The sequence below is a fragment of the Mugil cephalus genome, chromosome 19 (assembly GCF_022458985.1).
Source record: "Mugil cephalus isolate CIBA_MC_2020 chromosome 19, CIBA_Mcephalus_1.1, whole genome shotgun sequence".
Classification (NCBI taxonomy): domain Eukaryota; kingdom Metazoa; phylum Chordata; class Actinopteri; order Mugiliformes; family Mugilidae; genus Mugil; species Mugil cephalus.
In genome coordinates, this window is record NC_061788.1 from 12,254,217 (window position 1) to 12,280,198 (window position 25,982).

At 42.5% G+C, this 25,982-nt stretch overlaps 1 protein-coding gene across 3 annotated transcripts; it reads right to left on the reverse strand.

Moving 5' to 3' along the window:
* Positions 1–256: 256 nt before the first annotated feature.
* Positions 257–25,082, reverse strand: kcnn2 (potassium calcium-activated channel subfamily N member 2). 3 transcript variants are annotated; one of them, XM_047570636.1, is made up of 9 exons: positions 22,662–25,079; positions 22,185–22,280; positions 10,388–10,806; positions 9,981–10,122; positions 9,763–9,873; positions 9,538–9,665; positions 7,825–7,833; positions 4,920–4,989; positions 257–2,286 (listed from the first exon to the last, which is right to left on the reverse strand). In XM_047570636.1, the coding sequence occupies exons 1-9, from the start codon at positions 23,445–23,447 to the stop codon at positions 2,011–2,013; spliced, it is 2,037 nt and encodes a 678-aa protein (XP_047426592.1). In that variant the 5' UTR covers positions 23,448–25,079; the 3' UTR covers positions 257–2,010. The 3 variants fall into 3 exon arrangements, with proteins under 3 accessions (XP_047426592.1, XP_047426593.1, XP_047426595.1); XM_047570637.1 differs by lacking the exon at positions 9,763–9,873 and having other exon boundaries at positions 22,662–25,082; XM_047570639.1 differs by lacking the exons at positions 4,920–4,989; positions 7,825–7,833 and having other exon boundaries at positions 2,124–2,286; positions 22,662–25,081.
* Between the last annotated feature and the right edge of the window lie 900 nt (positions 25,083–25,982).

Genomic DNA, 25,982 nt, shown 5'->3' on the forward strand with positions numbered 1-25,982 from the left:
ATAATAGTGTATGTTAAGCCTCTTACAGCCCACGTTATAATCCCACTGTCTAGGGCACAACGTACCCTAGATATACCCAAATAATGAGTGGCAAAGGCTTCCAAACTTAATAAACTTAAAATGAAGTGTGATTTGGACCGTGACTCTTTCAGTTATATTTCAACGTGTTTATGCAGGGGCACACACACGCACATTTGACTTAACCTAATAAATGCAAAATCCCACACAATAAAAAAAAGGACGCAGACTTGTCAAATTGTATAGTTTTAGTGTTTAATTGTTTATCGTTTAAGTTGCATACAGTATAATCTCTCATTGGTATCTATGCTGCTAAAGTTTGTGGACTGAACATCTGTTGTCGTTTTGTTGACCTTCTGACTAATTTATTGGTTTGTGGGTGAGCTGGTTGAACAAGGTCAGTGCTGCTGATTTGATGAGTGACCACCAGATCTCCTCTGACCCATGCTGCGTTCTATGAACTCTGAAAAAATTTCTCTTCAACAACTACTGTCATATGCTGAGTTTTACCATCTAAAAGGTATCCTCTCCACATCAGAGCTTTTCACACAGTTTGCACGGTGTGAAACTCTGTGAATGTCCAAGGGGGATATTTGAAACAGAATCTTTTAATTGGACTCTGGACATTAAAACTTCTAAATCTAATAAATTCCAGTCACTATAAGTAGATTTACCTGTCTGCTCGTCCAGCTCAACCAGCAGTGTCATCTAAAGCATTTGCTGTAAAAAATAAATGCAGTCTGAAGAATAATGCAAGTTTTAAATCACTCATGGACAGCTTTATGTATCTTAACTCCAGTCCAACATATACACTGATATGTCAAATCTGTCGCTTCACAGATCCTCGTTGCTGTTTGTTGAATTGTAAGAGGTGTGCTTGTCCTCATCAAAATATATAAAAATAGGCATTTTCTTTTTAAAAGGTAGATACGGTTTACAGTTGTTGTTCAGTGTTTGTGGTTGCCTGGCTGGGGTGACAGCAAGCATAAACAGCACAGGAAGGAAGGACGGGAGGTGAGACACAGCAAGACAGGGGGGTAATAATTACTGAATTTATCATCACCCAATACATCTCCTTAGACCTCTACAGGTCCACGTCAGTGTGGAAAACAGAAAAGGGGGCTTCGACTTGATTCATCAACACTAGCCACAACTTGAGAATTGACAATAATAAACCCATGCCCAAACATCTCAAATGTTCTTCTTTTAATGAGCAACGCATCTTTATATCATATTTCAGTCAGCATTGAAGTGCATTGAATAAAAAGTAAGTGCAAGTACAGATTTTGATGCATTCATTTTGACTAGAGGAGTAAATTATTTGCAACGTCGCCCCAAAAATAGTCATTCTACAGGGGCACTCTGCAAAAAGAAAACCGCTATAGTTGATGCTGTTTCTAACCTAAAAGATATATATTTTTTTAATCCTCATTTCAAGCTTTTTAAGTTATCTCTGAGTGACAGTGTGAAGAAGCGATTTTCATCTGCCTTCTGCTCTCAGTTCACTCCAGTCCATCAAACACAGCATTTTTTATTCAATATCACTGACATGCTCCCTGACTGATTTCTCAGTGGTTTCTCACTTTGCTTTGAGGAACACAGCAACTGAATCAAGCCAGCAGAAGCACAAAGTCTGTGAGAAGCACTATTTTAGTGCAATAGTTTCACACTTGGTAACCTCGCCATCTAAAACTGGCTACCTCTGCATAGAGATGGAGAAGAGTTCTTATCACAGCCCCATCGATAGGCCTTTTTACTGAGGGAAGCGCCATTATTCGTAGTCATGTCACCAGAGCAAGGATAACAGCATCTTTTGAGGTAATAAAAAACAAATAACAGCATGATGTTATCCATTAAAATGCATTGTCCCCAGTATCTTGGATTCTGTCATCAGAATTTGGATAATACTTATTGAAACCATAAGGCTTTACGATAAATGCAACTTGGCCATATGATGGCAAAAGTCATCAGTGGAGGCATTCCCCGTGGACTCTAGCTGCTCTCGGAGGAGGTGGGTGGTGCTGTGGAGGACGACCTCCGTCGGGACACTGACTGTGAGCGCTCAGGGCTGTGTTTGTCATAAGGCTGGAGCTGCACCTCCAGGAAGTCCCTGTGCTGCTGGCTGATGACCTGGCTGATGAGTCCGGGCAGAGCTTGCAAATTACTCAGTAGAGTCTCCAGCTTCGTCTCCAGCAGGGCGATCCTCTTCTCCATGTCCTCCCCCCTCTCATTCAAGTCCGATATCATGTCGTACATGATGTTCTGAGTCTGGAACAGGAGAAATGACACGCACTTAATCCGACTGTTTTCCAAATTGGCGTTAACTTTCATGGACAACCTGAAAATGCTGGAGGTGTCCATCATGAAACCACAAGATTATAGAAAAATACACGTTTTTTTTTTCTTTTTATCACAAATGTGACATTGGGTGTGCACAGTGAAAGGGTCCCATCCTCAACACATGACTGTCAAACAAATTAAGAAAAATTTAATGGATATAGTCAACTTGAGTCCATGTTAGAATAATACTCACTTTTTCCATAAGTGGAAAAAATGAGGAGAAACATGAGCTAATATGAAGTTTTTAAAAAAGTTATATAGCATCGGAGGACTTTTTAGTGCAAAGTTCCCTTTTTTTCTGCTGCATTATTTTTACTGAGCTAAGGAAGGTGGACAGCAACAAATACATTAATACATTTTTGCACTGAAGAAAAACGGCGTATTTCACTTACTGTGCACCGAAATTGTACAGTAAAAAGAGGCTTAGTTTGTGGTCTGTGAAAGGAATAAGGAATTACAGCAAAGTGTACTTATGGGAATGTGAGGCATTAGTTCAGAGACTTAAGCTGAAAGAAATGTGAGTCAATCCTTTAATGTCAGCGTCTTACATTAAATAAAGTTACGAGTAAATGCTTTTATTATGGTATCATGCTTTCCATTTGGTTGGCAACTTTCCCATGCAGTTAAAAACAGAAAAGTAGAAAAGGTCAGATAAACATCGGGTTAGGTTATTTTTTATGCTACCGCACCGGAGCCAGCTCATTTCCTGTCAGGAACTGATCTAGAAGGGAAGCTTTCATGTGAGCATATCAATGCAAAACCTTTGCATGATGCATTCTCCTCTTGTTTTTGATGCATCGGCTGTCTGTTAACGGCCCTTAAAAATATACTGTAGCTGCTGTTTTCTAAAATCCCAGAGGTTCCTCCAAAATAGTCAGCGACAGACGGAGAAATCCACGTCACATTTCAGATGAGGAGTGGGAGCGGCGCTGCCAGAGGACGGCTTCTGAGTTATTATTCAGACTAATAATCCCTGGCAGCCGAGAGGCGATGTCATCCATCACTTACCTTATCCTCGTCTGATCTGAGGCGAGAATGATGCGATAGGTTGTTTATGTGAATCAGCGAGGACTAAAGAAGCCCTGAGAGCACTCAGCCTGACAGCTCGAGATGAAAGTTGCACAGTGTTGTTATTTATTTACATGGATTAATCCTTAATTTCGTGTTATGTAAAGCCTTTTCATTGGGTTACAAACGAAAACCAAAATAATCATGTATGGAATTGGAATATGTATTATTTTAAGCACACGACCCTTTTCTTCCTATAATTAAGAAATTAACTGAAACCAAAAGCAGACTGCAGGTAGACCTGAGCTAACCCGAGGTTCATCTGTGAGTCAAGGAATGAAACAAGAACGCATTAAATAGTGATGTCTAAAAATGCCTGAGAGCAGGAGAAGAGGTCCAGTAAACCACGGGAGAACAAATATTGTGAATATAAAGAGGCAACCGATGGAGCAAGAATACAGGTGGTTATTATGGATATAAAATGAAACCACGAATTGACGCGATCGACCCATTTCTGAACAGGATAATAAGGCGAGAAGAGAGAGGAGGGCGGCGGAGATTGTTTCAAACAGCAGCTTGAGTGAGCAATTTTGCAATTTGCAGACGGAAAATGCTGCGGGAAATAAAAAAATAAAATAAAAAACAATCTTCAACAAAAATGCATCACTTACATCACATTGGGTGAAATAACAAAGCCTATAAGAGAGCGCCGAGGAGGTAATGAATTAAAGGGATACACTGTGATCTGTGGAATTTCGCTGTGCACTGCAGTGGTGATGCATCTTCCGAAGATGTGTTCAGCTCTATTTAGCACCATCTTCCCACTGAGAGCAATAAAAGACTGAAGCTACACTGCCTTCTTGTGGCTGCAGGCTCTTACAACAACAATCAAAGATCCAGCTCAGTGACCACAAGCCACCTCGTCCAATGTCATATCCCAAACCCTCGCTGCTGCTTTACAGCATGAGGTGATTAGGCAGTATTAACTAATACCGTTCACGTCATGCTGGCCGGAATCCAGTTCGAATGGGATGTACTCTTGAATGTCAAAGCGCTCTGGCTTTCTCTGCTCTTTTTTTTTTTTTTTTTTGACTCTGCCTTTATTTTTGCCTGAATCATCAGATCACAGTGTGTCTCCCTTCCCAGGTTACTGTTTCTGCTGTGTCAGACTGGCGCACTGCCTGGTCTTTCCCTAAGGTTTGTCGACTTCTGTTTAGCACATCTGGAGACAAACATCAGAGAATGCATAAAGTGAAAAAACTGCACTGGGCATTTTGCATTACCCAAAGGAGTTTCCTGTTACTCTCATTCAGTAATTTGCAGGAGAACATGGCCCCGGGATAATAATTTACACTGCAAGATGAATGGAAGTTATTATTTCGCACCCGGATGAGTGCAGTCAACCAGAATCACCACACTGATGTAACGCCTGTCTGTTTATTTGACACCTGTAGACTTTGATTATATTAGAAAGCTAGCATGCACTGAACTGAGACACACAATAGAAAGAAACCCAATGCACAATGCAGCAGTAGACTGTTAGTCTAGCTTACCTTAGCAAGGTCCACTAGTGAGTTTGCTTGGTCATTCAGCTTGCGTTGCTCCATTTTAACACTTCTCAATCTGAACACAAGACCATTCAGAACCCAATAAATTAACGCTATAAGAATCGATCATTGCGTCTTAAAATTTGTGCACACACAAGGCATGGAGAACACTCCTATAGGACATGCACGGGACGTGTGTTCGAGAATGCAAGGATTGAAGGGGTCAGTCTGTTTGGTTGAGCTGCATGCAAGTGGAAAGGAGACCACAGGAGGGGGGGGAGGAGAGCTGCCACTGAGGAGAATGAGAACGTCTCTGCGTCCTACTCAACCAGCACATACCACCATACTGAAAAGAAATGAGGGGTATGCTCATATCAGAGAAGTTATATCCTACATCTACCTGATATGAGGTTGTAAAACTCCAGAAAAGGCCCTTTTTTTGTTTCTTTAAAGGTTCCTTCTGTTAAACAAACTCTTGTCTCTATAAATTATTTAGTCTCTCAAAAAGCCAAACCTTAACCTTTAGATAGCGACTATAGCATGTGGACACTTCCCTTTTGAACATTTCCAGTGTAAATGGAAAAAAATATGGATAAAAATCGACACTTAAACATCAATGTTTCATGGCAAATAAAAAAAATAAAAATAACATGCTTTTATTTTTGAGGTAGAATTTCCTGCAGCATTGGCCTTTTTCTTACCATCCAGAAATCTTGCTTGCAAAGTCAGAAAATATAGCTTACCTACTTCATACAACATGCTTAAATAATTCACATCTCCTGTTTAATTAAGCGTCTAAGGCCGGTTTTCAGTCTTCTACTCGGGAGGGGGGCTCGAAAACAGCAACGGTGCAGTATTGTGTAGCGTCAGCCTCGTGTGGTTCCAAGATATTAAAGACCCCCCCTCCCTCCCTCCCTCCCTCCCCGCCACCTGAATCACACACGGCCGCTAGATTACAGTGAGCACAATAACAAGGTAACGCCATGACGGCAAGTTCGCCTACGTTTCAGATTTTGATCAAATAATGAGGAAAAAGTAGCAGTTTTAGTGGGTGCGGGGCGATTATTAGTTTGTATGCGAATCAAATGAAAATGCAGGTGGGATTTATGGGGCCTCTGGGGAGTCCTATTCTCATGCAACTGCAGGATCGTTTTGCTGTTTTCCTGACCGCAGGCGAATGTGGAGCGAAGATGACGGCTTAAACCAACAGATGGTGCCAGAGGAGCCGCTAAAAGGAAACTACAGGCACGAAAAAACGTGTCCTGACTGAGGCCTTAGCACGCAGAGTTAAAGACCCTGAAGTACAGAATACCGCTGAGTTTAAGTAAACGGATTGAGAGGATAAAGACAAGGAGGCCGTCACTCTAAACTCTTGAAAGGTAATTCGGTGTTAAATGGTTTTGCGGTTGATGTAAGACCTGTTATAATTATACATTTCACAGTTGGATGACCAGTAGCTGTCAGTCGGGGTCGAAGTGCAGGGCAGCTCGAGGTCAGGCCGAGGAAGCCTACTTACTCCACCTTTCTATATTCTATATGTCTCCTCTCCTCTGTCAATCACTCCTCACGGGCAGTTCTCCTTTTGAATGGGCACTCTAAATCTGGTTGCTATTCATCAGGGGAATAGAGCTATGCTAAGCTTTTCAATACCCCTCTAAATCTGTGCAGGCAATCTCCGTTAGTGCAGCGCTCCATATTATTTTTTTTTCACCCTAGCAACTGGCTTTCTTTGTCAAGATCTCCATTTACCTCACCGTGGAAAGAAATGTAAATTTGCCTTAAATGTAGAGGACGGGGGGAACATCCTGTAGCCTCTATTCTTTTTATTTATTTATTTTTTCTGTCCCCCTACTTTTACATTGTCCGTCACAGTCTCAGCCTCTCCAGCAGCACAAACGAGATTGCTCTGAGGCTTTACCCTGACCTTCCTCTCAGGTCACTCTCCTGATCCCTGAGCTAACAACCACTCACTGCCTCGCTCCTCGCTATGATTCCCTCTTCAACCTTGTGGATGGAAAAGGGACAGCGTTCCCAGAGGGGGATGCGCCGACCGGGCCGAGACACTTGATTTCACAGCTGTTTCTGGCCTTTAACATTGTGTAAGACATTCGGGGCTTCATGTGTGCCGCGTCACGCCTGCAGCGTGGTAAAATGTGCCGTCCAATGATGACCTCGGCGGCATCTCAACCGCGTCGGCTGCCGGCTAATTCTTCCCGCATGACGGCCGCGTGTCCTTGTTATTCTGCTGCAAACCTGCCATGATGCCGCCGGGTCAGCATCTCTGCTAATGTGTCATCCGACAGAGAAATGGAGGAAATGGCTGCGAATGCTGAAACGGACGTTAACAATGATTCCACTCGCCGAAAGATGACCCTGAGCTCCGATCTGAGTTAGCATGGCCGCACTTTTGGGGGATTTGTAAGTTATACAGCAGTGCTACTGCAGGCCTGTGTCTTGAAGAGCTCTAGTCGTCATCCTTCGGTACGTGAAAACAAAGTTGATTGGAGTTTAATCAGTGGCTTTCTGATTAAAGATCAAAGTCTCATCACATCCATGCAGAAATGGAAAGAAAAACACCCTCCATCACTGATAATTGAAATTCACTTAACCTGTGGGTGTGAATATAGAGTAACGTGGAGCATGTGTCTATTGCATAATAAAATGTGTTTGGAGTTGTTAGTCCGATATATCTAAATAAAAAGAAATGTTTCTTTTTTTTTTCCAAACTAATGAAAACCTCAATCATCCGCCTCATGCGAAACAGTTAACTACAGCATGGTCGAGGCATGAATTTCACTTATCAAATGAGGGAGTGTAATTTTTTTAGTAACATTATTGGGTTCAAGGACAAGCTCTCGTTAGCATGCACACAACAGGTCTGTATAGGTCTACGTGTGAGGCGAAGACTTACTTTCGAGCTCTATTGCATTGTGTCGACACAAACAGGAAAAAAAAGGAAACATGAAGTAGACAAATGAATTATTACAACATCAGATAAACATATTCAGGTGGCAAAATCTGTTGCTGCTGTAACCCTCGTCTCTAGACCGCCACCAAGAATTTCTCCTGAAAGCAGGGTGTCACTTCCCTGTATTCAGAGCTGTGCTTGTTGCCCCCCACCCACCCTCCACCCCCCACCAATATCAGTGAACACTCACCAACCCAGGCAGCGCCCCAAAGCATCTATGGCTCCGTTTAAGAACAGTTTACACCTCGCATTCTTTACTGTGACAGATGAGGACTCGTGAGGGGGGAAACAATCGCGCTCTCTCGCCGTTTTTGACCAGAGGAAACGAGCATGACAACTTCTGATGTGACGTTTGCTATCATGACAAGGTCAAGGACACCTATAGGCCTTTTACAACCCTTCACTTGTCATGGCGCTTCCTGCTCTATATTAATCTCAGTCCGGAGTCTGTGTGTCACACCGCGCTACATGCGGCACCTCGAGCTCTACCAGATAATGCTTGTTCACACACAAAACAAAATCTTTACACGACAAAGGCTCGACGGGAGGACGCCACCGCCGCCGCCGCCACCCAGAGTGGTTGTCCTTGCAAACAAAGCTAGGCGTGTCTTTTCCCCATTGAATCTGGATCTCTATAGATTTACCTCAGAGCTGTTTCCATTATTAGGCTGTCCTAGAGAACAGGAGGTGGACGTGAGACATTGTCATTGCTGCTGCAAATTGCCTGAATACAACGGCACAGAAAACAGCAAGGGCGCAATAACTTAAAAAAAAAAAGCAGCTATGCTATTAAACTGCAGAAATCTGGTTGCCGGTTGCAGCAGCAGCAGCATGCATGCATTTTGTGCGTAAACAGCCTAACGCCTTTGAAACATAACAGTACGTTTAAAAGATTCACGAGCAAATCGAAGTTGTACGCAGGAGCACACACAGACCCGCTTGCACGTAAATAAAACCCACAGAAGGCAAACAAATGCATGAACAGAGGGGATTTTACTTGAGTATGAAGCTACATACTAACGCAATCTCTGTGCACCCGCTTATTTATTTAAATAAAGCCTCGAGGTAATTGTCAGTTGCTAAAAGAAGCCATGGAATAAATGTGTTGATAAGCACTGTAGGATGAAGAAAAACAACAGCGAGGTGAGGCAAAAATCAATACTGTTTTGGAGTAAGATAGCACTTTGGGCATCCTTGGGGACTCACTAAAAGACTAGCTGACAGGTAAGTGTCTGACCGGCCACTAGAGAACTAGAAACCCAAATGTGTCAGCCCTGAGGTCAGCTTGACACCTGACTCGCGGCGAAACAGACACATAAGCGCCTGACAGATACAGAGAGTAATAATATCACACTGCTGTAAAAATACGCCTATGTCATAATGACAATTGATGCAGGGAGCACTTTTTTTTTTTATCAATGAATTCCTTGGCATCTGTCACATGCAGCATCAGCAGCAGCTCGATATCACATCTGTGAAGTCAGGTAGTAATGAACTCCAGGATAATACGTCCATAATACGAGCACATACTTTTGCTACAGGTGTCAAACAATTCAGATTTCAGGTTGCACCGGTGAATCAAATGAACACGCTGCTGGATAGAAAGGCGTTAGAGCAGCGGCAACACAGGTCGCGGTTAAGGAGACTGGCACCTACTGGTGAATGGCTTGGAGAAATTTTCTCTGGTGCTTCCTGACTCTGGCGTGGTCCATCTTCCTCACCAGTTTGGTGTTCTTGTAGATGAGCCACGTCTCCCTGAGAACATTCGCAGCTGTGTTTTTCACCTAAAGAGCAGCGAGAAAACAATACATATATCTTTTTTTAGGCATTCGGCTGAGACTGCAGGAAGGAGACGCGCCACTGACAGAGTGTGGAGCTTACTCTTTTTGTTAGCTGGGTGTCCATCATAAAATTGTGGACGTGTTTTTCAGCTTTGGTTAATTCCAGTTTCTTCGCCACCACAGCCACCACCAAGGCAGTGCAGCCGGCGCCCTAAAATTGGCGGCAAATGTGATCATTTTTAGTTGCAGGTCAGCGTTTTTAAATTGATAATTAGCAGCGCAACCCTATGAGAAACACAACAAGTCTGCTGTACTCACCATGATGCCAGTCAGGAGGCAGACTCCTTTCCCACAGTACGTGTGGGGGACCATGTCCCCATATCCGATGGTAAGAAACGTGATTGAGATCAACCACATGGCTCCAAGAAAGTTGCTGGTTATGTCTTGGTTGTCATGGTACCTGTAATAAATAATATATGTAATAGATTGACCAGACTACGTGCACCTACACAAACTGACGCACCCCAGCTTCACCTTATGACTAATTCTCATTGAAAAAGTAATCCACTGTAGCAGTAACATCAAATCTGTTGTCAAGATTCTGCAGGGCTATGACTTAACGGCATGTGTAAATCTTGCAGAAGTGTCTACACTATCCATTTTTACGCCTTATCTATGTTTCATGCTGAGCAGCACGGCATAGCGTGAGAAAATGATCCAGGCACCTCTCGCAAGCTCTCACTGTCCATGCAGCGATGATCCATAGCGAGATGGTGAAGACCAGCAGCACAGTGCCGGGACAGATGGTCATGAGGGTCTTCATCACGAAGCGTGTGTTAAAGTTAATCTTGTTGAGTGCACCGATACTTCGGGACGAGGCATCAGTGAAGAGCTTGCTGTGCAGCAGCATGACGCGAGCGATGAGGTACAGCCGCAGGAACATGGGGATGGACAGGATGATGTCCACATCTGCATCCGTCTTGGATGGCACATAGGAGTAGGCCAGGCGTGCTGTCCAGGTGAAGGTGTAATTCCCTGGGATGGGGTGGATGGCGCACACCAGGATCTCCAGGCAGATGAAGAAGATGCGCTCGTACGTCATGGCTATCCTCCAGTCATCTGCTGCGTTGTCCACCATAAATAGCTGCAAGGAAAGGGCACGGTGAGGACGATGAAGGGCAAAAGACAGTTAACATTTTCATCATGTTGACACAGGAAGCTACAGGAAATCATTAAGCCCATTAAAGAATAAGTCACGAATTGCCGCAAGTCATTAAATCCGCCACATTTGTTAAAGACCTTTGCCCAGAAAAACATTTGGAGAAGGTGTAGCCCAATAAAATGAAAAATAAATCATATATGATGGAGGATGCTATACTCTTTCAGGGTCAGAAATTAACTATATACACTGACATGTCACACAAACAATATTTGTTGCCTTGTGTTGTCCTGCTTTAAAGGGACCATTTGTTGTCAATGCTTTCAATGTGGTAAACGACTGCAGTGATGATTATTAAGCTTCTCACACTCTTCGGGTAGATACAGTTAAAAACATTCCTACTACAGTGACAGCGGAAACAGTTAATCAACACGTGATCATCTGGACCTATTTTTATATTTCATTGATGTTTTCTTGTCGAGTAAAAATAGCCACAAACACTTTCTGATTTCACCTGCTTTTCTTTGTATTGCAAGTAAACAAAATATCTTTTTCAACTACGCAAGGCATTTAAAAGCGACCGGGTCAATTTGTGCTCTCGTGCCAAAGTGTAACCTCACAGCAATGTGTTTAACAGTTGCAGCTCTACTCCAAATAATTAAAGAAAAACCTAAAATTCAGACCTATTGTTGAGCGTGTGATCCCACTAGCGCTCCGGCACTAAACACCACCGGAAGATTAATTTTCTCACAGCCTTCAGACTCCACTAATAATCTAAAAAGAGTTACACCAAGCGTTACATTAGCAGCAGGCAGAAAGCATTTTCGACTTCAAAGCATAATAATGATGAGAACATCTGCCACCTCCACATTAGCATTAGGTTCTGATTGCCTGGCCACCCCTGGCCAGAAGGTAGGCTGTTTCACCGGGGACATCGGTGCAAGTGTATTTCAACCACTCTCATCACTCTTCTCCACCGTGTCCTGTGTCAGATTCATCAGCTTCCTCGTGTGGTCACTTCTGCTGCTGCTGCTGCTGCTGCTGCTGCTGCTCCTGCTCCTCCCTCCTCTGGTTCACCCCCTCTTTCAATCCAATCTACAGTTATGTTTAGTCAGAAGATTCACTGCTCAGTGTATTCACCCTGAACTGATGGCTAAGCCCACGACTGCCATCACCAGTTCATTCACAGTGATCCCTGATCAAGCTTATGGTTGTAGATATAACATCTCAATCGTTTTGTATTTGCTGGCGTGGGTTGCAGATTTAGGACTATCAAACAGTATTAACTTCCTCTGCATTGGTTGAATAATTCCTCCCTCTGACACATCGCACCGCTATTCCTGCACAGCTGCTCCTGTTCTACATCCACTCAATCACGTCAAGGTCCTCTGCCTGTACGAGCCGTCACGAGTGGAAGTAGATATTTCACAAAATGTTGTTGTCAGCAAATACGAGCGAGGTTTCCGAACGGCTGTTTTTAACCACGGGTGCGGGCTCTTATCTAAAGGAGAGAGAAAAACTGCACCGTTACAATTTGTCGGAAACCCCTCTGATGTGCTCGGCAGTGAATTAGGGGATGTCCAGTGACTTCTCGGGCTTTGAAATGAAAACATGCAGAGGCAGGACGATGTTTGTGCTTACAGCTTAGCGTAACGAGAAACGAGATTGTGCACAGTTCGTCTTTCAACAACATCTAGTTTAGAGACTATAAAAAAAAGGATCAACCAGGAAGGGGTGTGAGGAAAAGGAGGAAGGTTGTGTAGTTTTTGCGGGGATGCATGGATTTATTTTTGGATTTAATGAAAAAAAAACAAGGTATGTTAATGTAATTCAGCAAGTTGTAGGCAAAGCAATGCTAATAAATAATACAAGTGAATAAGGTAGGTACTAAGTTCGACTAATCTCAACTCCAAGGCAACAACCTCCCATGTGTGGCCTAATATAGTTGATTGACTTAAGGCACAAGCAAAGAATTCCCCAAATGTTTACTGCAGGGAAACATTGTTCACTGTCTAGTGTCTGACCTCCAAATTCTCCATGTTGATAGTGGGAAACCAGATGTTTTCTTCTCAAATACAGAGCCGTGATGGCAAGAGGAACTGTCCGTACACTAGGGACACTTAGGGAATTAAGTAGGCTACCAGAGCCCGGGACGCCCACCAGTGTCCAGCTGTCAGCTACAAAACGATGGATGACGGGCAAATATCTTTATTTAGGCTTATCAGAACTCTGTAAATCGGCTGGTGTTCTTCGCGAAGCCAGCTAGATGGGACTATTGATATCTTATCTATCATTTATAGATGCTATATTGTGAAATAGTTAGAAGGGGCACCATTTAACCCTTTAAAGCCTGAACATATTTGAATTACCGTAACTCACCATGGTTTGCTCTATTGTTAAAATTTAAAGTGTGGCTGAACACTGGGAAGTTATGCTTTTGTCTGGAAAAACTTTGTGACATCTCAATGGTATAACTAACTTCATTTTTACCATCAAATTCCTCCAGACAACTCTCTTTTCCTTGGGCTCCCCAGTCTTGCGTTGCTCCCCAAACTGCAGCCAACAGAAGCGGTGCGTCATCATTACCGTAATGGCAGCTTTTTTCTCAGAAAGCGCATCTTCACAGTGTTCAGCCGCACTTTGACTTTTGTTCATTGGCGAGTGTTTCAAATAATTCAAATACACCAAGCTTTTTTCTTTTTTTTTATGTGCTGGCGGATGTTCGGGTCTTAAAAGGTTAATGGTTTTGGGAGCTGCATCTGTACATAACATAGTTTTCTAGTTCTCGTTGCACAATGTTCCAAAATTCGTGGTCATTTTAAAAGGCGTGCAAACATTTACCTGGTTTTCTTTGCTGAGGGTGACCCACTGTCAAAATGTCAGTGTTGAGAAACTCAGTAGTGTTTAGGGATCGATCCGAATATTTTTAAACACTGTGCAATTTTTCACTTTCCAACAGTAGCTTTAGCTGTGACCTATGTCATAAGATACAAAAAGGTACATTTACATGCCTTTTTATTTGCTTCAATCTTTGTGCACCTCATGTTTAAAAAATAGAGAGCAGCTCAAAGAGCCTGGACCGAATGCACCATTTGTTCTTTTATTACAATCATGGTCACTGATAAAAATCTGCTCCTGATGTGAGATCTGGGTTGTGCAAAAATAATTGGTGACGTTAAGTTAAAAACTGGGGTGGAGTTGAAATATTAGGGGTGTGCTTGTTGCAATTCTTCAACCAAACATCAATACTCGTCCACAAGTGACTTTCAAACTGTCCTTTGCTCCGAAATCCTGCAGCTGACTAGTAGTCAAAACAACGCTTTTATTAGGTGACATAAAAAAACGACCACACCATTAAACACATCACGACTCAAAAATTTGCCAACTAGTCTAATTTGAGATTTCTCATTATAGAATAAAAAACTGTCCCACTCCTGAAGGGCTAATGGGATCAGTGACCTAGATTGTAAATTTAGCACTGATGTGTTACATAAAATGGAATTGCCGAAATTTCTCACATCGAAAAGAAAGGTCCCATTCAATGCGTTCAAGGCAAGGACAGAGAAAGCGCAGAGGAAAATCAATAATGCTGTGCACTGCCATTATTCTCGCAGACACACATGAATAGTCCACATGTTACAGTTTGACAGCTTCAAAGGCTCTCCGAGACGTCCACCGATTTGCTTTAACGTACAAACTTCACTGAAGACAGTGCGCTCATTATAGCTTCTGAGCCGATTGCATGTCAGACAGACACTAAGGAAAGAAACGGCAACTGTCAACATGCTGGCACATTACAAAAAAAAAAAAGAAAAACTAAACACAGAGGAAGCTGCAGCTAACACATGTCCCTGAACAAATGGTACAACGGCCCCACAAAGCCTCCGCCGCTCATTTATATTTATTTAAAAGCTACAATCAAAGTTCCCCCCAAACACTGAAAACACATGAATTAAATTTTCAGAGGCCATTGTTCATATCGAATGAGTGACACTGAGCTCCTTTTAACAAACTGACATCTGCCAGAGAAGTGTGTAACTCTAACCACAGCTTGTCCTGTTTGGCTTTCCAAGTGAGTGTAATGTAGACACGGAAACACAAGCTGTGACTCCACTCTGCTACGGTTTCTTACTTACAGAATTAGGCCTCTGAAAGCAGCGAAATCTATTGTTTGCACGCCGCACAAGCCGCGGTTTATTTTACATTTTAAACAACAAACCGATCCTGTCAAAAGCAGTTACAAAGTTTGTTACCTCAAAACAATGTAATTAAACATTTAAAAGCGGCATGCATAAGGAAAGCCTACTTGTTGAGTAAAAGCAATTATGGTAATGGATGACCTGAAACACAATACTCAAGGGTCCTTTACCTCACAGCATGAAATATTCCATGCTAACGGCAGAACCAGCAGTTATGACAGAGAGGTGGAGGAAACGACATCTGCGGCGAAAAAAAAACATTTAGCTGTGTTTTAAATTAGGCTTAAGATTTAGAGAGTCCGGAATTAAAACAGACAGCTGATGAGCCAGGAAGTTTTAAATGAATTACGGGAGGTTGACAAACGATTTAAACGCTGCTAATAAAATTACTTAAAATGATCTCAATTGCAGTTAAAACAGAGGCAGTGAAAGGCACCACTTAGAGGTCTGAAAAAAAAAAAAACTAATAGAGGTTCCAAGAGGCCAAACATCTCTATCCAAACTGAATTTCCCTAAATTATGACATACATTTGTCTCATCACATTTTAATAAATCAAGAAATCTTGAAGTTAAAATATTTAAAGTTAAGCCTTAAGCAGATGACTAAATCTTATTTTAAAAATACAGACGGAGAAATAAAAGTCTCACAAAATCCTAAATGTGGTGACCATATCAAAAAGAGTGTAAAGATAGTGAACACATACAGAAACAGTATGTATACCAAGCAGTGACCCAAATGTTCAGTTTCTCCAAACCACAACATGCAGGGAGTTGTCACCCTGATGAAGGCCATGGCCTGCTACACGTAGGTGCATTTTATTTTATTTTTTACAATGTATTAGCCACTTTTTTTAATAAATAAACTTTGTACCTCAAGAGTGCCTTGGTCACCTTCTTCTTAGTTTACTACAATTGATCACCCCTACACCAAAGAGCGCATTGACATTTTTTCCCACAACATTCATGTGGCATTAGGATTGTGAAAGATTATCAAATAAATTGGTGATGAAAAGGATTCTCTTAGCGGCACTTGCAGAAATTTTGCTCTAAACTAGGCTAAGGGTTTGAGGCTATGCTACTAGCACTTGGCGAGATAAAGGCTAACACGAACATGCTAACATGCTCAAAATTTCAACGCCAGCATGCGGCCGTTCATCATCTTAGAATAGCGTGTTAGCATGCTAGCATTTGACGATAAGCACTTAGCACAAAGATAAATTTAGAGTTATAAGTAACTCTATAACTAGGCTAAGAACTTGGGGCCGTGCTAGCAGCTCTACAAGACTCTACTTGGCGAGATAAAGGCTAACATCCACATGCTAACATGCTTAAAATTACAACCCCAACACTCGGTCGTTTATCATCTTAGAATAGCGTGTTAGCATGCTAGCATTTGACGATAAGCACTTAGCACAAAGATACATTTCTAAAGTTTCTAAAGTTATTTATGTAGCACCTTTCAAAACAATGTTACAAAGTATATTGCCATAAAATTACAACAAATATAGAAATAATTCGGCGTTCAGTTAATGAAGTCGTCTTAATGAAACGTCTTAGGAAGAGATTTCAAAGAGATCATTAATCATGTTAAAGGATGAGGAACGATCAGGGGACCTTTGAAGCTATTACAATTCATTCTGGGGGGAACCTGAACGCGTGGACCACATTTCATACCAATCCAAACAGTTTTACCGCAAACGCAAACAATCTGTTACGGCAGAAGAAGCATCAGGGGCTCACAAACATCATGAGGATCCATCCTCTGCAGACCATCAATGTCTGCAAAACGCGTTTTCATGAAATTCCCTCCAGTAGTTGTTGAGATCTGGACCAAAGGGGACGGTAAAACAGCTCACTGTTAAAAATGCGTTTTCTTTCCGGAAACAATGACCCTGTCATGTCCTTCTACGTCCTTCTATGTCCTTCTAACCATTGTTATCATGTGGTCACACCTGCACATCTTTATCTTTGTCTTTCCCCCACTGATGATAACCTTATCTTATCTTATCTTATCTTATCCTACCCATGTATCCGCATATATACAGGGACATGTGTCCTTAACTCTAGTCTTAACCCTAAAGAGACATTTGGAGAAGTAAAAACCGGTCTGAAAATCCTGACCTTCAAAAATCCTATCTTTGCAGTGACAGTTAAATACAAGAGAACACACATCTAACCACTGCACTGTAAGAGAGAGCAGAAGCAAGGACAAACCCAGGCATCCAGCCGGCCGCTCAGTCTCTCAGCTTGTTTTCCTAAAGGACTTCAAATACAGTCTAATCACTAAGAGTGCATGCCCCCTCTCATCATGGGAAAGGTTTATTCATGTCAGGTTGAGAGACAATAGAGCTGAATATGTCCTGAGATCATTCCCAGCCTGCCGTTGTCCTACGTCTGCGGCGTGGAGTCTCCGAGGAGCTCACCTGCGATGCTAGCTGGGTTGGTTACTGGTTTCACTACTCTCAATATAACTAATGGGGTGCAGCTCAATATTTAATCTGTGTAATGTGGAGATGGGAACATATATCTTGTCACTGAGAATGAAATCGCTCAATCTCATTAGTGAATTAGGTTGAGAGGTTCAGTTCAATTAGACATTAATGCAATGGCTTATTTATGATATCAAAGCGAACCACTAAAAGGCCACTTTGCTGAGTAAATCTGAGGCGGTTGCTCGTTCAATTTGATTTTGTTGTTTGTGAGATACGTGTCACATTTGCATATGCAATTCTTCTCTTCAAGCTTAAGTACAGTTAAACATCTCCGAGCCAAAATAAATATTCATTTTTTTTTTTAAAGTGCTGTGACTGCAACCAAGTTGCACACATTAACAAACCCAAATCACCTGCGTGTTTAAAGTTACACACACAGATAGAAATGTGGTAAATATCATCAGTAAATAATATTCGGCATGCCTCAGTGAAAACATTGAGGTCACCAGCCAGCGGCGGTTATCTGACTCCAGTCTGGAGCCTCAGGTAGAGGACAGATTTCACTGTGAGAAATGCACAGCATCTCCTGCAGTTACACCAGATCCCTGACACATACACAGCACCCAGGGGCCACCCGACAAGCATAACCAAGTTTGGTTTTGGCAAGATGTGCTGGCACGGCTTGGACGAGGTGTTGCTATTTTATCTTTTCTGGAGATCGTAAAATGTAATATTGTGCAAGTGACTTTTATCACAAAAAGTACACATCAAAGGCGGAACACCCCCCCGGAGCGTTTTGCATTAGTTTCATGATACTCAGCAGATATGTCATCACAAGGTACAGTGACATAGCCACGGCCTTAGCACAAATGCCCCTCGGCAAAGAGCCTTTGATGTGAGAAGAAGAGAAAACTTTTAAAACGTCAGCTTCTGTCTGTCTGGGAAAACACTGAACTCATCAACCATTTCAGCAGCTAGTGCGAGAGGGGGCTTTGAGCTTGTAGCTCATATCAGACTCTGACAATGACAAATCAAAGTTATGAAAGAGCTACAGACTCTATCCTTCCTGTTTTCTACTTACGCCTGCCAACGAAACAGACTCACCTATGCTAAAAAAGCTTAAAAATCACTCTGGTGACTCGCCAGCTATGGACGCAGGACATGAGTGAAATATCCACGCCTTAGATTTCAAACCCTTTTCCTATTTGTAGGAACACTGAGGACATTTAGCACGACATGGACACATTGTCTCTCTCTGTTAATACACTTGGCTCAGTGGGCCTCATCACTGCCAATGCAGCACAGCGGATGTATCCCTAAACAATTCGAATGACAGCTGGCGTCCAGCTTCCATCCTGTCTGACCCGACCTTCACAGTTTTCAGTCACTTCGAGGAAGCAAAACTTTGCGTCGCGATAACCCACGAAAGAAAAAAAAAATTGTAGGGCACGGTCTTTACCGAGTTTGACAAGTAAATCAGTTTTAAGGGGCTAGAAATGTTGGGGAAACATTTCATCATCCTGACTTGTGCCTTCTTCATCTGACAGGCATCTGTGAGTACACATGGATGTGCATGCATAATCTATTTCACTGCAGTAGCAAAAATTCCCCACATGGACAAGTGTTCTTCAGAAACAGCATATTGCAACATTGCAAACAAATTAGGCTCTCGTAGAGCCTGAACGAAAATGAAAGAGCATCACATTTTAGCACGTAGTGTAAAACCAGAGACTTGATGCAACGCTAACGAACGTGACTGTAATTAGTCGGCATGTCAGCACGTTCAGTGTAAGAAAAAAGGGGCAGGTATCTGAGTTTAAGTAGTTTACTTAGCAATTTATGTTCACACGTACAAGAAATTTGACACAGTATTTGTTGCATAAAATTGACCGTAAACACACGACTGCATTTTTCACTTTCTGAGAAGTTTTCATATAATATCATTAGATGCTTCGGTCTTAAAAACTCATGTAAAGAACCTGAATACTTTTTCCGGCACTGCCAATTTCACTTATTAGCTCTGCTTAATTAGTCATGGGGCGCACTATAAAGCCTGCACAATATTGTTTAATGTCTTCTGAGACTGTGCAGGAACTTAACTGGTAAAAAATACCCGACAGACATCACATAGGTTTTCTCCATTTAGGCATAATGTTTGCACACTGTTAATAGCAGAAGTGGGGGCATGACATCTTAAAGGCGAAGTGTTTGTAAGGCAGAAACACTCGGCTAAGTAACAGAGCTGAAGCTGTTGACAAATCTGTCAGTCTGTGGAGGGAAGGTTCATTGCCAACAATTCTGATAATTGATTAATCAAACCCTCTCTTGTTCCGGCTTCTCCGGCGTGATAAATTCCCTGCTTTTCACTGTCGTATATCAGCGTCAGTTGTATTTCTTCTTTTATGCTTCAGATTGCTCATGAAACAAAAAGGTTTTTGAGTTCAACGAACACTTCCTTATTGTAGCTAATTAACACTGAAAATGAGAATTTGACACTATTTTTCTCCGAGTCTCAGACGTCACCTGACTATATGGAAGTGCAGCACTAAATATGACATTTTAAGTAAAGCCTTCATTCGTTCACGGATTAACTTCATAATTCTTGCCCGCAATCCGTTTGACTTGATCTGTCTGAACACTTAACAAGTTTATTTCTATTCAAGTGTTTTCAGTCAAGTGTTAAGTTCAAGGGAAAAAAACGCTGAGAAAGTGAGACTGAAAACACATTTCTTCAGGTCTGTGTCATTAGCAGAACAGATTTAGAATTAATTCATTTTTTCTACTATGTGTGCGCGTTTATCTGTGCGCGTATATGTGTGGTGTGTGTGGTGGGGGGGTTGCCAGCACATATGTCAGTCTGCAGGAACCAAGTAATGACAGACTAGCAACAACAGGCACAAAAGACCCTCAGGCAGGGAAGGAAAGGAGCAGCTGGCGTGGTGGAAGCAGAAGTATAAAACACTCTGAACTGGATTTAAATAGTAAGACGGAGTCACTTCCAAGAACCGGTTGATAGTTACTTCCAAGGGGGACTTGATGAATTAGGAGACAGGCCTTATAATCAACTCGTGCATTTAGAAAGAAGCATCAGTGAGTAAGACTGCAGTGACGGGATAATGTTCTCTGATTCATGCACGGGTTCTGGCTCCCGCTTCAGTCATTGTGGTTGCGTGGTGAAAAGTGAGTTGCAGTAATCAACCATGAGGCAAACAATCGTCTTAATACATTTTTCTAGGTCAGCAAAGGAGGAAATGTCTTCACCGTGAAGAGAGAGCGTATCTAGGGTGAGGAAGTGTTTTGGATATCAACTTGACACTCAGAGGAGTCTGGATCAAAGAGGTTTGAGCAGCCTTCCTGTGGGGTAAATATGCAGCTGCTGACAATTAAAGGACTGGAAAGAAGAGCGGGGTTTTTTTTGGAGCTAAAATGAGCATTTGAGCTTTCCCGTGAACAAGAAACAACAGTGGTGCATGAGAGCCACTTCCAACGTCATCACGCAACAGTAAGAAAATACGATTATCCGTGGTCGAACATATGCAGTAAAATTCAGTCCATAAGCAAACTGGAACCATACACAATGAAAACTGAGCCACTATGTTTAAAGAATGCACCTTTCACATTTGTACATATGAGCAGTGAAAAAAAAACGCATTGTTTATGAATTTTACCCAGTATCTGAGCTAAGCGTGTGGAAGCCAAAAGGGGGAAGAATGAAGATTTCTAATTCATAAAGAGCTACTGCAGGGGAAGTGAAAAAAGCCTCTGTTGTGAGCTGAATTATGGTAATGGCGGCGCTTTTCTGTCATCTCTTATAAAGAAAGTTCCACAATAAGAGATCTGAGCAGGGTGACACATTTTATTGATGGGCTATTTAAAGGACTTGGAGTCTCCTGGGACTATTAAATATAGCAAGAAAGATGATGAACATTCGCAACTTTTTATGGAAAAAATGTAACCTAGGTGTAGTTGTTTTATGTTTCATAAAAATATGCTGACCATTGATTTAAACACTGTAAAAAAAAAAAGAAAAAACGACATAAAAACAGCTCACTCAGCTCGTACAATATAGCTAAGGACATTGTTAAAAAATCACCATCTTGTGTAAATGTAAGAAGCGCCATTAACGTGATTAAACGTGACGTCGTTTAAAGGTTCGAGAAAAGGCTTGAGTTGTGTTTCCTCTCAACTTTTAAAGTCAATTACATTAAAGAATGCCTCGGATACATGAGACCTTTCTGCCAACATGCCTCCACCCTGCAGAAAGTGGCACCATTAATTTTGCGGCTGCTCAACCAAGACACAAGTGCTGAAGCGCAAGAAGGACTGTAAGTAATGCAACAATGCTCCAAGGCAAGGTCATTAAAACGCCGCGTTGGAACCTCCCAGGAGAGGCTGACAATCATTCATCCACTGAGGCCCCGAGACGACTTCCTAAATCTTATCAAAAATGTATAATAAACTATTAACGTGGCTTGAGAAGATGCTGATCAGGCTATTCAGTCACCACCATGCATCATGAGAATTGACCTCCACTGTGTAAAGTTGTTAAAGCTTTACGTAAACAAGCAGGAAACCTCAATGTTATAACTTTCAGATAATAATAAAAAATAAAAACTTGTGACATCCCATAAACATAAATTTAAATTCAGTGTTTGCTAAACGTGATAAAACACTTGCCCTTATAACATTTTTGGTAAAATAAACAGTAATAATAAAGGGGTTTCAACCTTACCTGTATCTCTCTTGCATGGTATATGATAATCAGCCCCAGGAGTATGATTGTAGAAAGGCTTATCAGGCATTTTAGAGCTAATGAATACAGGGATTCCTGTAAAAATAAACAAAAAAACAGTAAGAACATAAAATCCAAAGAAGACACAACATAAAAAATCACATTCAAACATGGTGAACTATATGGTGCGTTTAGATGCACTGCAACAAATTCTGACATTGCAGTTCCCTCTTGTATTATTGGGGTTCCCCTTCATGGTTGGACAGCAAAGGGCCCTTTGGCCTGCATGTGGCAGGACAATGTGAATGCATGGGACACTGTGCAGTGAGCCCAGACCCGTGTTTCTTTAAGAGTCCCATTCCCCTTCACAGTTTTGTCAGAAGTTGTTGTAATGTAAAAAAAAGACTCGCTCCGTCACCAGGCTATAATTTAATGTGAAGTCCAAATGGGACTCCAAGAGTTTGAGTAAATACGCACCTTTCCATAGGCTCCCCATGACAGTTCAGTCTCTATAACCATAACAACGATCCCAAACATCCCAAAGATTAAAGCATAGTCGCTGAGCCGTTTCCTCTTCTCAAACAAGGCCCTCCTGTGCCCCAGCTTTTCCCCAATGTTCTGGTTCTTCTTTTTACCCGATTTGCCGCCGCTGTGGCCGCAGCCACCCCCTCCGTCTCCCGATGCGTAAGGCATCAGGGTGGTGGAATTGTTCTCCGGCTTGGATACTAAAGTGTCCGACGCATCTGCGGCTGAAATGGGCTGCAAAGGCTGTGACTCGGAATCAAACTCGTGTATGTTTCTGCGGGACGAGCTCAAGTTGCTCAGCGGCCGCATTACGCCGCCGTTGTATCTGCAGCTGCTCATGGCTATTTCATTGTAGGAGTTACTGTCTTTGTGGCTGCTGCCCAGGCTGCCCCGCTGCCGATCGCGGCAATGCTGCTGCTGCTGCTGCTGCTGCTGATGGTGAGGATGATGATGTCTGGATGAACTACCATGACTAGAGGGTGTGAAGTCGCAGACGCTGTACTGGCAACCTTGCCTCGAAGACGTTTCCGAAGGTGTCCTTAAAGTTCCCACAGTGGTCGGCGACGTCCCGCGGAAGACGAGGCTTTTTCTCGCTTCACAGGTGCAGTTATTGCAGGTGCAGCATTGGTCGTGCTGCTTACTGAGCCGATCCTCCCGCCCGCAGTAGTGCTGGTACTTACAGTGCTGGAGCCGCTGCTCTGGAAAGAAATCGTTCTGCAGCTGTAATGGGGTTTCCATGTCAGTGCTGCTGTTTAAAGCAGCAGTCAGGTACCACGGAGCCCCTGACAAAGGGCGTTATGGTCCTTACGGGAGGACAGAGCCGCTGCATGAACAGATCCATTTCGGCTCCGGTAGAATGTGAGAGGAGCCTCCGATTGGGCAGAGGGGACCAAAACAACTGGCTCGACGTCATGAAAAGGTTGCAACCATGGGACGTGAAGCCCTGCCTCATTTAATCGTGATCAACTTAAACTATTGCCTTTTAAAACATGTTCCGCCTGATCAACCCGCACTTTCACACCTTTAGACGGAGCACAACTTACACCCGAAAGCGCAGCCGTGGGGGAGTTGATTCAAACGCACAGAAGGTGTATTTTCTCCCTTTTACTGTTGTTGACTGTCACTTCATCAATACACCTCTGCCACGCTGAGATACTGCCATTCTCACTGATCTAATTTAGCTTTTGCCCACAACACCAATCAGCCAGGCCTGTTCATAAATCCCTGACTGATTTCCCATTTATTGACTTCATAGGAAACACACGTATCTCGCTGTCAACGCTGATTTACAAGGTGCTGACTTCATTCAGCTCATTGGCCAGCTGACCATGTGACCGTGGAGGCCTGTAGCACCTACATGACAAGGGCCTGCGTCTGCAGCCACAGATTGATGTGATCGTTGGTGGCTCCGTTATTAATGGAGTAGAAGAGTTATATTACCCCGAGGAAATACAACCAACTGCCCGAGATTGAGCAGCTGTGGAGGCATAAACCAAAAAACCGAAACCCAATCATCCACCCGTCCCGGCGTTGCAGCAGCAACAAATTTAGTCTTAGGGCTGTTGGGATATATTGGAGTTATGTTTTTGTATTTGTGATGGGATTTTAGTCAGAGCTGCACAGCTTGCTCTCAAGTCCTCCTCTGCTTCAGCTACAATGTAGTCGTTGAGTTGCAAGGCGTCTCTCTATGTAAATACAAAAACTGAAAATCATCTTTGAAAAGTAGAAATAACAATAAAGACTCTAAATGTGTGCAAATCCGGTCGGTATGAGTGGAACATATATAAATCCTTTAATACTAATTCGTGTTCGTGTGTACTATTTTTGGATTATTCAAATGTAGCTGCCCGTGGTGCTGAAAGTCAGTCCGTCATGAAGTAACTTTCAGCACCGTGGACAGCTCCACTCGCTCATTGATCACTACCAGCCCTTCAATAAAACAATCCCTCTGCACAGGATCGCAATGCGCACTTACTCCTGATTGGCTGGACCCGCGCGTCACATGACACCTCCCACCTTTCTGAGGCGGAAGCTTCCCTTTTTTTCTCTGTGTGTACAGTCCAGTGAATGAGCACGGCTTTTATTAATTCAAGCCACATATCAGACACACAGGATGGACACAGGATCCTATTCGGGCAATATTTAAGCCTTGTTGTTATTCAGTTGGACACAGTCAAGGGAGACAATGCTTGAGAGTTCATTAAAACTGAATGATGATCTCTGTAGACTGTAGATATATCTATATATCTGTATGTATACCAATCAGGCATTACATTATGACCACCTCTATAATATTATGCAGGTCTTCCTTTTGCTTCCAAAACAGTTGTGACTCACCAGAGAATAGACATGCGTCTTCTGAGGGTGTCCTGTGGCGTCTGAAAACACAATGTTGTAAGTGGGGGGTCTTTGGGTCCTATGGATTGAGGGGAGGGGCCTCTGTGACTCAGACTTGTTCCAGTGCATCCCGCAGATGCTTGAACAGTTTAGGATCTAATAAATTTGGATTTGCATCCTGCTGCGGGATGGCAGCTGCCATCAAGGAGTGTCATTGCTATATGTGATGGAGGTGTCTGGTCTGGTCCAGGTGGGTGGTACATGTCTGAGTAACATTCACACAAATGCCGGGTCCAAACGTTTCCCAGCGGAACATTCAAGATATGTGCTTTTTTTTCACTGTCTTGAATAAAAGCCAAATATAAAATACACAAGCATAATATTTCAGATTCATTTGTTTGATTTGGTTATATTTGTCTCCTGTCAGGACTTATAAGTCCTGACAGGAGACAAAGACAACCACTGGAAAGTGTAATAACATTTGCATTGTGCATTGCTCTCTCATGTTCAGTTGAACTGGGTGCTGCTCCCCCTAGTGGTGGAAATGGCTGGACTCTGACATTCCAGTGTACTTGAAAAGTAAGTAAAAAGGGATGTGATGTGCTGCCTCCAAAAAGGCAAACAGTGACAACACTCGGAAAAAATATGGATGTACTTTATAGTCTGGGCATCTTCACTTTAGCTGCTGTAGAAGCTTGATAATTGAAATACGCTGATATTAAGACTATAGAGAATTCATTGCATAAAGTTTACAAGCTCAAAGTATTTCAGTATTTGAATTTAAATGTAAATATGTGAACATCTCGTGCATACGTTCACATCAACATTTACTCTATACAGTTTGCTGACTCCTGTTGAATAATGCAGATACATGTCGGCCGTCTCTTGATTATAAATGCCGTCTCTGTTCAGTCGGACTGTAAATGGAATTTAGAT

Coding starts and splice junctions, on each gene's coding strand:
- kcnn2 (XM_047570636.1), bottom strand. CDS start 23,447: ATGGAAACCCCATTACAGCTGCAGAACGATTTCTTTCCAGAGCAGCGG. Junction 10,807..22,184: donor ACCATGCAAGAGAGATACAG/GTAAGGTTGAAA, acceptor CTTTCCTTGCAG/CTATTTATGGTGGACAACGC. Junction 10,123..10,387: donor ACAGTGAGAGCTTGCGAGAG/GTGCCTGGATCA, acceptor TATTTATTACAG/GTACCATGACAACCAAGACA.